Below are 13,748 nucleotides of genomic sequence, written 5' to 3' on the forward strand. Positions count from 1 at the left end.
TCTATAAGGAGAGGGGAAAAGCCAGAGCTGGCACTAGTGTCCCCTCCCCGATCCACTTAAGGGTTTGACTATCCACACTTATCATCTCTGACCTAAAGACATTTAGGGAAATAAACAAAAAGTGGATGGTCTTCCTCAGGAAAGGCTAAGGGTTCATCCTACCACATGTATAAGCATATATAAACAAATGTATTCAAGGTAGTTTCAAAAACTAGGGCACTAGGATCTTGAAATCAGGAAAGACTTCACCTTCTTCAGCATTTAAGCTAAGTCTTACAAGAAATCAGAGATGCCAAAAGGCAAAGGTGAGGAGGAAGATTATTTTAGGCAATGAAGACAGCAAGTGAAAACTAAGAGAAAGGAGATGAAGAGTGCGTAAGAGTAATTAGTAGCAAATGAGGAAGAGTGATTAGGTAGGTTTGGCTGGAACAGAGTATGTAGAGAGGAGTCTATGTAAGAAATAGAAAGAAGTTATGTTATGAAAAGCTTTAAACCAAACAGAGCTAATTGGGAGCCATTTATTGGGGAGGAGAATGGGTGGACAGACTTATGCTTTAAGAAAATCAATTAGCTGTGTAATGGAGTGGGGGAAAGTAATTTTAGTAAGGGTGACCGAGTTTATTGCAATAGCCCAAATATAAGCTGATGTGGGTTCCAAACCAAAGGTGGCAATCATGTGAGTGGATTAAAAGGAGATAAAAGATGCAGAGGCAAGTCATTTCCCCTCTCTTGGCCTCAATTTTTTCACCTATGAAATAAGAGATGGATAAATGATTGTTAAATTTATTTCCAAGTCTAAAAATCAGATTCTATGAAAAAATTTGACTATATGAAAAGTAACATGACAAAATTGGTAGAGAACTAGTCCTGAAGTCAGGAAAACAAGGGCTCAATTCCTACCTCTGACATGTAAATGATTATAACCATTTAAGCTCTCAATACCTCAGAAAACTCTCTAAGATTCTAAATTTGAGGGCTGGTATTGATCTACATTAGAAGGAGTTGTTCATTAAAAGGATAAGCAGACTGATGAAAACACATCATAAGTCTGATCTATAAAAAGACTAATGACAATACTGTTCAGAGGAGAAATTCCTGAAAACATTTTTGCCTAGCCCAAGGTAAGCCAAAGTGAATAAACCTCTTGCTAGAAGAAAATTGCTCACCCATGTTAGCTAAATTAAGTCCAGAGATTTAGGAGGCCATTTCATAAATGGTCCTATCCTAACACACTAAATCATACCCCATTAGAATAAATTCATTTGGCTTCTTCAGAACAGCCGATTAAACCAAAGGTCTCATATTTCGAATAGGATTCAAGTGCCAAGAAGCTTAGGCAAGAACAAGAGATGATGAATTTACACCTCATCAAAATCAGGAAATGAACCAGTCCAAGAAACAAGTGCCTGTCATCAACACAAACGTCAATGGCCCAAAATGAAACCACTGCAATGTGTTCACCACAATCTTAAGAGACAAAGGAATTACTTTCCAGCAGTGAAGAAGATGGACAACAAACAAGTATATATCAATTTAAATAGTTAGAAAATGTCAGCAGCTTTATGACAACTGCATTAATTCTAGTCCTGAGCAATCAACTGTAATGTTTCAACAATATCAATAACTGCTACACCAATCATAACTCTGACTAGAACAAATTAAATATCATAAAGATATCTGCTCTGCATTCTTCAATTCTCTATCACCAAAATTAACCCTCAAATTCCTACCATAATTAACATAAAGGCAAAGGACAAAAGATTCACTAATCATAATGCATGATATGAAAATAATAAAAATATGTATATGGTACTTTAAAGTGTGCAAGTTTTCTAACATATTATCTCATTTAGGATACTAACCACATTCCCTGTAACAAAGTGAAATAGAACACTTTGGAGGAAAGAAAACACACACACAAAAAAAAGATAATAAAAATCCTACGATGTAGTAAATTAGGATTCTTTAATTTTCAGTTTTAAAAAAATTAGTCTGACCATGACATTTTTATTATAAATCTTATACAGTTCATATATATTTTTTTAAAAAATTTAAATAGTCAAGAATATAAACTACTTAGAGAAATTCCTATTTGATAAGAACTATTAGGAAAACTGAAAAGCAGTTTACCAAAAAATAGGCTTAGATGATCATCTTAAATTATAAAGCATATTATGTTCCAAATGGAAATTCAACTGAAGTATAAAAGATATCATTAAAAAAACTGGAGAAAATAGGTAGCAGTACTTTCACAATTAATACTAGGGGGAGAATTCTTAATCAAATAAGGTTTATTTATTATTAACCAAATAGAAGAGACCAAAAAAAAAGGTAATTTGTATTCCATGAAATTGGGATCACTCTTGCACAAAAAAAAAAAAATTAATGCAACTAGGAGATGGTAGAAAACTGTTGATTAGGAAAAGTTTGCATTAAATATCTCTGATAAGGATCTAATATCCAAGACAAAGAATTGACATAAATATAAAATGAACCAAGAATCATAATCCCAGGAGAAAAGTGGTCAAAGGATATGAATAAACAATTGTTATCTACTAATAGGGGGTAGCTAGGTGGCTCAGTGAATAGAGCCCTGGGCCTGGAATCAGGAAGATCTAAATTCAAATCTGGCCTCAGATAATTACTAGCTGTGTGACCCTGGGCAAGTCACTTAATCTCTATTTGGCTTAATCCATTGGAGAAGAAAATGGCAAACCACTTCAAAATATGTTAAAAAAAAAAAAAAAACAGACAGCACTGATGTGCTATGGTTTATGGGATCATGAAGAAGAGTCAGACACTCCTGAATAACTGAACAACAATATAATAACAATTATATGAAAGACTAATCACTAATGATAAAAATACTAACTAAAACTTCTCAGTTTAGGGCAGCTAGGTGGCTCATTGGATAGAGAACTAGGTCTAGAGATAGGATCCCAGTCCTGAATTCAACACACTTCCTAGCTATATGATGCTGGGCAAGTCACTTAACCCCCATTTCCTAGCCCTTACCACTTTTCTGCCTTGGAGCCAATACATAATATTAACTCCAAGATGGAAGGTAAAGTTAAAAAAATAGTAATATAACTGAAGAAAATACTAAAATGAAGCCCAGTTCTGAATAACTGTAAGGACAGATGTGTGGCCCAAAATATTGATCTCTGGTTTTTTTAGCAGAAAGGTAAAACTCTAGAAAATGCAACATAAGGTTTCACAGAAATAGTCACATTAGTCATTATTTTGGGTTAACTGTTCTTCATTGTTACAAAGAAAATTTTAAGTTTCAGGACAGGGAAAATATAGAAATGGCTATAAAGTAAAAAGAAAAGGCATCCATAAACATTTATTGTGGAGTGTTTTTCTTTTAAATGAAGAATCGGCATTCACTACAGGAATTAAATTCAGGTCATTGGTAGATAGACCAAAAGTTATGTATGTCATTTCAAAACTCATCAGCTATATTTTCATTTTGAAGAGGCAGACTCACCCACACCAATTAAGATATGTCTTAATACTTTTCTGTAAAGTTTGACCCGACTTGGGCAAAATAAGCCAGGTTATGTTAAAATAATTATATAACAAAGACAGACAAGTACAAAAATAAATACAAAATCCCAAGCATGCTTGAATTAAAACAGATTTCAGATGTTTAATCAATAACTGATATAGGATCTCGAGCTTTGTAATGATTTATCAAAGTAACCAATTCATGACCAAACTGGGAACCCAATTTTCTCAGTACATTTGTGTTTGGAAACTAACATCACGGTACACAAATATAACCCATAGATGAAATGGCCAAATTTTAAAATAATTTTCCCCTTCCTGAGTTTCTTACTTCTTCATATTCCATGTAATGCCAGAGGCCATTGCATTTCCTAAATTTCCTTTGCAGTTACCCTCTAATTAAAGAGTTTAAAAACTTAGCCCCTTTAAGCTTAGGCCCACCAACCCTCAAGTTTATGTAGTTCTAGAAGCCTGTGGAGAACAAGTAATACTCTAAATTTTTTAATCAGGAGGTAATTTTCCAGCTTCTGGGACATGTAGTCAAAGTCCTAATGCCTTGGATTGAAGGTTATTCATCTGTACGGAGAAGATAATGCCACCTAATTCACTACCACATCGTAAGGTTTAATTAATGATAAAGGAAGCATTTGGAGATCTCTTTGGATCATGATGGCTTCCACATTTTCCCTATAAAAATACAAATAAATTCAGAAGTCAAATTCAGCTGAGCTTACCTCTGAGGATTGAGCTTTTCTGACTGCTAGCTGCTGAGAAGCATACTTCTCCGTTAAGTCTTCATTCTTCAATTCAAGCTCCTCCTTAGCTTTTAAAAGATGATTTAGTCGATTAAAAAGCTGTTCAAGTTCTACATCTTTTTCTTTGATCTTCCCATCGAGTCGCTAAGAAAACCAAGTAATGCAAATTCAAGTATTTACCACAGCAAAAACATAGAGCAACTGTCACAGGTACATAATATTTTGCTTTTTTTTTTAATGACATCTTGTTCTAGAAATAACTCCCCTTCACCAAATAATGTGAGGTGATTATAGGAACATAATTCTATTCTATTTTGACTAAATTACTGCTCACCAAATGTGAAGGTTTCCCAAATGACTGCTCTGGTTACGGTAGTATGTCATTTATGTATAGAAAAGGTCAGTAGTGACAGTCAATATAAACTTCCTTTATACCATATGACCAATTTCGCCTTACCCTGTTTTCAATATGCTCATTCCTTGTCATATCTGCTCCTATTAAGATGAATCTGTGATTAACTCCTTGTATGCTCCAAATCCAAATATCTCTTTGGTAAGATTGCAAACCCTGACTCAAATGAGAAAAGTGTCTCTGTGAACATTTCAAACTAGCTTAAACTTTCCCTACCCACTGAGATGATCTGAGGTCCAGCAGGGAAAATCCAAGGTTTTACAGCTTCCATGGCCACAACAGGAATTCTCTGGGACCATGTCTAATAAATTTACTGTCTCCATCCAAAAATTTCTCAGGTTCCAATAACTAGTCCCCTGGGGGAGATGTATCAGGTTCCAATAACTAGTCCCCTGGGGGAGATGTATCACATAAACGAAACTGAAAAATAAGCTATATTAATATTAACATAGATTTAATCAACTCAATAAAATCCCTTCTGGCTCTAAGCTTTTGGAATATAATACAAAATGTTAAATTCAAATTCAACAAACACGTATTAAACAAGAACTTTGCATAGCACTGGATTAGGCACTAAGATCAATACAAAAAGATGATCCAGGGGCAGCCAGCTGGCACAGTGAATAGAGCATCAGGCCTAGAATTGGGAGAACCTTGGTTAAAATCTGGCCACTGACACTGCATAGCTGTGTGACCCTGAGCAAGTCATTTAATCCCAACTGCCTAGCCCTTGCCACTATTATATATTGAAACTGATACTAAGACATAGGGTTAAGGTTTTTGGTTTTTTTTTATGATCCAGTTTTTACCTTTAAGGATCTTATAAATTATAGATATAGCTTGACATTGTAAATTGCTTTAACAAGAAGAAAATAACATTAGGTACATTTAGATTATTACAGGGCAAATGAACACTACAAAAACTAAAAATTGGTGATTAGCTAAATGATGTTAGAGGGGTTAAAGATCCATAGAAAAATACATACATACATACATACATATATATAAATAAAACCCCATACTTTCTGTCTGTCATGGAAAAATGTATGCATATTTTTTTTTATTTTAACCCTTATCTTCTGTCTTAGAATTGATACTAAGTATCAGTTCAAAGGCAGAAGGGTGGTAAGGGCTAAACAATTCAGGTTAAGTGACTTGTCCAGAGTATCAGAAGTCAAATTTGAATCCAGGTCCTCCTGACTGCAGACTTGGCTCTCTACCCACTGGGCAACCCAGCTGACCCAGAAAAAAAATATTCTAATTTGTGTCTGAGGCAATCAATACAATGATACAACAAGACACTTTTCTGATGTTATGGTGAGGTTTGTGTACAAAAAGATAAAAATGATATTGCATCAAAGTGGCTGAAACAATAAAAAATATCAGTAATAATAGGAATAAAGCATATAAACAAAATATAAAAAATGCAATTAAAAAAATAAAACTTAATACATGTGTAGAAAACTGCTCTAAGTGCCATGTGAACTCAAAACTTATTTCTCTTAAGGAAATTGGGAATGAGGACAGTTTCTCCATCTCACCTCCCATTCTAGCACTGATCTTCAAATCTTCAAAAAAGACAAAACAGAATATACAAAAAAAGACAATCATTGTACCTGCAGCAAGATATCCTTCTGATTGACACTGTCTGTTAAGCATTTCATAACTTGTTCCTGGCTTTGCAATTTCTGATTACTTTCACTCAAAAGGATTTTGTAATGTTGCTCCACTGACTTCTCTTTCTCAATTATTTCACCATGTAATTTCTCTACTTGATTTCGAAGATCCTAAAAAAAAAAAAATGAATTAACTTTACAAAAATTTCAAGCTAACAATCTACATTTGCTTAACTTTCCACACTTTTTCAATTGGTAATCCTAAGAATATATTTGGTAGATGTGTTTTTCTTTTTACTTAATATTTTTAAGAAATAGAATGTTAAGAAATCCATATAATTTTCTACTAAAAATAGCTTGGAGAAATGCATCAACTACCACCTCTTTGTCATATTCACTAAACAGAAATCTAATACTAGAATCAAAAGGTTTTACTAAATTATAACCAAATTTCAAAGAAAAAGAACACAGGGGTTAAATCTATTTTCCACAAATTATTAACAACAGAACACACTCAAGACTTGAATTCCCAATCTAGCAATCAGAGAAAAGGTCAGTAATATCTTCCTCTACCAAAAGCTATTCTGAGAACCCTTTACATAATGGAGAATAAGCAATTAAAAACAATATCTAACAACTTTCTGAGGGAAAATAGCCATCAACATCAAAACCCATATGACAATATCTTCTAAACTACTAATAATTAGTAAAATGTATATTGAAACAACTTTGAGGTACCACCTCATACCCATCAGATTAGCTAAAATGGCAAAAAAAAGTAAAGTGACAAATGCTGATGGAGTTGTAGGAAAACAAGTACACTAATACAATGCTGGTAGAGCTGTAAACTAGTCTAACTATTCTTGAAACGATGCTCAAAAAGTTATTAAAACTGTGCACACTCTTTAATGTACAATATTGCTCCTCAGGTCTATATCCCAAAGAGATTGAAAAAAGATGAAAGGGGCCCATATGCACAAAAATATTTATAGTTTCTCTTTTTGCAATGGCAAAGAATTGGGAACTGAGAAGATGCCCATCAATTGGGGAATGGCTGAATGAGTTACAGTATAAAAATATGATAAAATACTATTGTGCTACATAAGAAATGATGAAGGGGATGATTTCAGAAAAACCTGGTGAGAGTTGTATGAATTAAAGCAAAAAGTAAAGTGAGCAGAACCAAAACAATGTATACAACAACAAATATTGTAAAGATAATGAACCTTGAGAGACTTGGTAACTTTGATCAATACAGTAACCAACCGTAATTCTAAAGAACTACTGATGAGCCATGCTCCACTTTGTATCCAACTTTATAATGGGTTTTGTTTATCTTGCCTTCTCAATAGTCTGGGAGAAAGGGAGGTAGAGAATTCAGAACCAAAAATAAAAATTTTAAAATAAAGAAAAAAATAAGAGCACTGTTGAATTAATAAGATGACTTTTGCCTTAGAGTATGAATTAAGTTTATGAGCTTATGTCCAATTTATATTTACATATGTTTAATAAAACAAAGAATATATAATCTCATCTATCTGAATATTCCTTTCAATAAAACAGAATATCATACAGCCATGTACCTTCATTCTGCTGGACTTAAATTTTCTCTTAAGTCCTAAGTGGAGGGGAAGGGGGTAAGGTATCAATGCAACATGCTAGAGAACTTCCATTAGTTTTCTAAATAATATGTGGCTATATGTTTTACAGTCACATAATTGAATTGAAAGTGTGAAGGATTTAATAATTCACTGTATTTATTGCTTATTGCCTTTTTTAAATGGTGTTTGATTTGAAATGACACCAAAGCCTTCCTCCAACAAATTATATCCCATGCATACATCAAAATCAAAAAGATTCGTTGAAAAATTTAACAACACTAATAACTTTGTTCATCAACTTTCTAATTATTCATATCAAGTGAGGCATAAAGCAGGGAGATATATGCATGTCAAAGGTGTGTGCCACTAACATGGAAGATGTCAAACATAAGTCCAAATTAATGAAGAATTCCATATAGATGACAAGGTCCTCTGGAAGTTCTTGTATTCAAACGGCATGATACTTGATATCAAGTCCTAGAACACTGCAGGGAACCTATATTAACTCAAAGAAGTGGTTTTAACTCTCCACAAAGTAAAAAACAAGTAGATGAAGAAGGCCAATTATCAAAATCAGAGGTGTCATACTCATGAGGCTGAACCAGATTAAACTGTAATTGGGAAAAGTTTAACAAAATAATTAAAATACTTTACAACATACATAGACAAGTGGTTAGCTAAGTCAATATGCAGCCCTGAGGATTCTGTTACTATTAGAATTTAGCACCACTTATCTAGCCTAAGATATGCAGATAGATGGTCAACGCCTTAAGTTTACTCATCACATATTTATGTGATATTAGACAGACAATGCTAAGATAATGAGATGGGCACAGAAGAATGGGGGGGGGGGGTTCCTTTAGGGAACTGTGATGCACTTTTAATGACTCCAAGTTTCTCCCAGAAATAAAATCCCCACTCTTTACCAATATTCTTCCAGTGATACTATAGAGCAATAAATCATGGTCTACTGGAGTCTCTGAAGAATTAAACTTGAAAGTTAGTATAAAGAGCAACAGAAAAGCACCAAGTGGATGAGAATAGGCCAAAATATCACCTACCAAACAACACAAAATAAGTGATTTAAAAGAAATCATCAGAGAGGCATGGAATTCGAAAAGAAGGTGGACTGGTCATGTGGCAAGAGTAAGAGTTAGTGTACAATATGTATGCTTGACAGGTATCTTAGCAATGTTAAGAGAAACTGCCAAATAAATTTGTTTCTATTGTTTTGACCACATTTCTGCTCTTGATCACTTTCAGATTTTAACTACATTTTTTTTTCTCAAAAGTTTTTGGAGCACGGATGCTAATTATACTACAACAGTGTCTGAAAACTCCAAAGGCCAAAGAATACTTGCTATGGTCAAGGTTTAAAAAAAAAAAAAAGAAAACTCTCTCTAACTCTCAGGTCTCTTGGAAGGATTTCAACCAAATACTGGGATCTAGGTGTTTCACAATAAGCAATGACTTATCATGATGGTTCAATACTTTAAATAAATCCATAATCTCCCTGATGTCGGCACTCACTCAAAAGGCAGATGACCGTCCATCTACCTCTCCTCTTGTGAGACTTCTGCCCATATCCTCCAAAGCCTCCACCCAGTCCACTGAAAGCTTTCTTCCACATCCTTCAACATTCAGCAAGAAGCAATGCAGTACTGAGATATCCTCTGCTCTTCCCATATGGTCCATTCTCTTCTTCCAGGCAGCCATTTTTGGTGTACCCACCTTTATGTCACTTTTTGCAGACAAGTCATAGTAGTTAATAACACTGTAGTCTATTTTACCCACTAGGGTGGGTACTTTATCTTTGTGTTAGTCTCAGTTTCCACAGCACATGGCACAGTTTTTGATGCTCAATAAATATTTGTTGAGTAAATAGTATGAACAAATTTTCTAACAAAAATTCTTTCCTATTGATCAAAATATACTTCTTTCCATAAGCGGATATCTTTTTGATATATAATATTTCAAGTAAGAGATGTTCTGTAATGAATGCTTAAGATCTCTTTGCTAGAAATTCTTTTGTAATTAAGATATACATTCTTAAATCCATAATACCACAAACCCTTCAAAATATAACATATCCCAATGGACACTATTCTGACTAAAAAAACAAAACAACATTGCAGATATATTCAATAATCTAAAAGGGTATTTAGAAGTCAAAAGGGTATAGGTTCAACTCTCCACTGTGTCACCTACTTGCAGCATGACCCCAATTTGCTTAACAACAAACTGTAAATCATTCACATGTAACTCTCCTAAGGTTGTTAGAAAGAACAGAAAGGAATGCAAAACATTTTATTAGGCAATTTACATTGCTCTTTATATTTGCAATAAATTTGTATGCTGTCCTTGAAAGATCCTTCAATTTTTGCCTTTTAATTTTAAAAATGTTTATATAACACATTAAATAAAGAGTGTGTGCTCTACATGTGTGCAGTAATTACAAATCCACTTAAATAATTTTCTGGACTCTATTCCTTCCTTTATGCAAACTTACATCAGTACCTTATTTTAGATGGCTAGTTCAACCTCTATTGTGTGGATATTCGGTACCAATTTGTTCTTGCTTCCTTTTCATTTGATTTTTAAAATTTTAAATCAACCACTTAGATTAAGAAACTTCATCCATTTTAAATAAAATACATTAATGTAGTGCTACACTTTTCTCATTAACACAACACCATCAGCATTTTCACAACACGGAGATACAAGTTTTCTTCTTCCAGTTGTTGTTGATAATAGAATAATGAACTGTCTACTCTATGCAAAGATTACATTATGAGTTTCTGTTTCCAGTAATGGACTAGAGTGATGTAGTCACATTTTCTTTTCCTGCCCCAGGTGTAGACCAAAGACAATCGTAAGACTAATGCTTACTAGGTCAAGGAGGGCATCTAGAATTGTCTACTAAAGGATTTTTGGGGGAAAAACTAATAAAATCAAACTGAGGATCATAGAATGTTAGAATTAGAAAATGCCTCAGAGATCAAACAGACCATGCCCTTCGTTACAAAGAGGAAAACTAAGGTCCAGAGAAGAAAACTGACTTCTCCAAGGCCACATATGTTAATGTAGAGTTAGATGTCTACTTAAATCTCTTGATTCTCCAGTCAGCATTCTTTCCACTCTACTATGCTGCCTTCTCAATCTCAAACTTATGCAAAAAACTTTGAATCAAATTGAGGCTTCCAGAAACCAATTTGAATATTGATATTCTAGAGATTCCATTTTACCAATAAGCAGAAAAGAATAATTAGGAGTTTTAAAAATAGTTGCTAAATATGTACTATAGTCCTTAGTCCTCCTCTCTATGACCATGGATTCCTTGGAACCACCATCACAACTGAGCTCACTAAGCAAGAAGAATAATTAAGTTCAAAAGAAAGAAATTATCATTTTCTCACTACTAATGAACTATACCCAAAACCATTCTGAAATTTCATATATGCTATTCTTCTCTCCCCTCCCCCCATCTATAAGTGAGAAAAATGAAACCCATACAAGTTAAATAACTTGCTCCAGATCAAATAGGAAGTAAGTGACAAAGACCTCATCTGAACTCAAGTCTTCTAACTCCAAATCCAGGATTCTTCCTTCTACCATTCTACTTCAGGATTTGGTCTCTATTTTCTTGACCCTCTCTAAAGAGGTTACAAATGAAGTCCAATTGTTTTCTTTTGTTTTCATTCATAGATTTATTTTACTTGTGTTCACAACATTTGTGCTTATAAAAGGTATGACAGCAATTTGGCATTAAAAGAACTTTAGAACAGTTTGGATTGTCAAACCTGAGACCTTGCCCTTTTCTACAAATTCCTCTGGGCCTAGCAGACCACGAATGTGATGAAGAAAAATCAGGGATGGCTTAATGGAAAGTAGTACTGAGTGGGTGTGTATGCTGAAAACTGTCTCAGAAGAAGAACAGACACCATGGTAACGTTAATACTGCTTGCCTTGCCTCGCTTCTTCTACTTTGCACAGGTGGAGTTATAATAAGCAATTTGTATCACTAGGAGGTATAGAGACTTTAGTTCCTACTTTGCTGAAAAAAAGAGAACCTGAAATTGCTGGTTTCTAAATAGTGCTCTGCGAGCTGTATAAATTATCTATTTTTCTTGCATTCACTTAGAAGGCTCCTGTGCCACAGATAGAACGTCATCATCATAACATTTATATAGCACCCACTATGTGCCAGGCATTGTGCTAAGCACTTTAGAGATACTTCTTCATTTGATCCTTAAAACAAACAAGCCTTTAGGATGTGGGTAGTTACTAACCACATTTTACAGATGTGGAAACAGAGACAAGTAAAGGTTAAGTGATTTGCACTAGGCCACACAACTAAGTGTGAGAGTTTATATTTGAACTCTGGTGTTTCCACTGCACTGCCTGCTATCCCTTTTAAAAATAAACTACTGTTTTATCTCTGTATCTCCAATACATCTATCACAATGTCCTTAACACAGTTGGTGCTTCTTCATTTCCTTCTTTGCACAGGTTGGGACTATATATTTGTAATATTATATGTGCTGTCAGTCTCAACTGATAAGTTAATGAACTTTATTGAACTTCTTTTTTTTTCCTCTTTTTTACTTTTTGTAACAAGAGATGACTACTACCTGGAGGTAGAGGTGAGATAAATTCATAGATAAAAATGATGTAAAAAACAAGAGATGTCATTAAAAAATATAGTAAATATTTAAGAAAATTTTTGAACAAAGAAAAGAATTCCTGAAAAATGAGATCCTCCACTAAACAATAAACTCCATTCGAGGAGGAGTCATTTTTTTATATAAACTCTGTGTCTCCTCCAAATGCTCTGCACAAAATAAGGATTTAATAAGTATTTGTTCAATGAATTAAAAAATTGCATTCAGTAAATATAAATCAATAATCAAACTCATTTCCCCTAAAAGATGATAATCTCAGACTACTATCAAATGTTCTCTTTTAGTATGGCATGGTGGAAAGAAAGCTGGACTAGTAAGCAACATTTCATCTGAATCTTAATTCTGCCCAATCTACAAACCTAAGCAAGTCACTTCCCCTCCCTGCAGTCTGAGCTTCTTAATCTATAAAATGGAAGGGGTTGGGGTGCTTTGGGGAAGCAAAGCCCCATTTATTGATCAGAGGCAGTACAACATCAAGCACACTGGCTGGGAGTCTTCTGAATACCTGGGTTCAGGTTTTAGTTCTACCACTTACTAACTAAGTGAACTTGGAAATGTCACTCCACCTCTTTGGGGATTCAGTTACCTCACCAGTAAAATGAGAAAGAACACCTGTACTACCTATCTCCTACAGGTACTGACAACAAGGCTGATGACTTCAAAGCACTTAAAGAAATGAGAGCCACTATTCTCATGAACTCTATCCAACTGAACCAAAATGCTGAAATGTTATGAGTATTGCTCTCAAGAGATTTTCTTTTAATAGTTATAAAATTAACACCAAAGCCATTCTATGATGTTGCTCCCTTCCTCTGTGATTTTATTTAGAATTCATTCCCTTTCCCCAGAATGCCTTCTCATCTTTTTAATGTTTTCAAATTGTTGCCATCCTTTAAGGCCCAATTCAAGTCTTCCAGGAAGTTTTCTCTAATTATTCAAACCTTTCACCAATTTTCCCTTCTTCAAGACTTCTGCTCTTCAATACTTAATAAGGGTGTCTTCCATTGTTCACTGTTATTTAATGTAGCTTAAGGTCTCTTCCTCAGCTATGCTTAATTGAAGGTTAAGACCATGTCTTATACTTTCTCTGTCACCCTCATCCCAACAATAGCAAACCCAGGACTGAGTACATTCTTAATAATATCTATTTGTTCTTAATAAATATCTATTTG

General features: G+C 34.2%; 1 protein-coding gene across 5 annotated transcripts in view; it reads right to left on the reverse strand.

Moving 5' to 3' along the window:
• The window catches only part of CDK5RAP2 (CDK5 regulatory subunit associated protein 2), a 176,403-nt gene that overhangs the window by 74,099 nt on the left and 88,556 nt on the right, over nt 1–13,748 (reverse strand). For all 5 annotated transcript variants that reach the window (XM_007474549.3, XM_007474550.3, XM_007474552.3 and 2 more), the window contains 2 exons: nt 6,294–6,464; nt 4,245–4,409 (listed from right to left, as the gene is read on the reverse strand). In XM_007474549.3, the coding sequence (XP_007474611.2) occupies nt 4,245–4,409; nt 6,294–6,464 (336 nt within the window). The remainder of the gene's footprint in view (nt 1–4,244; nt 4,410–6,293; nt 6,465–13,748) is intronic.

Source organism: Monodelphis domestica, chromosome 1, assembly GCF_027887165.1.
Source record: "Monodelphis domestica isolate mMonDom1 chromosome 1, mMonDom1.pri, whole genome shotgun sequence".
NCBI classification, from domain to species: domain Eukaryota; kingdom Metazoa; phylum Chordata; class Mammalia; order Didelphimorphia; family Didelphidae; genus Monodelphis; species Monodelphis domestica.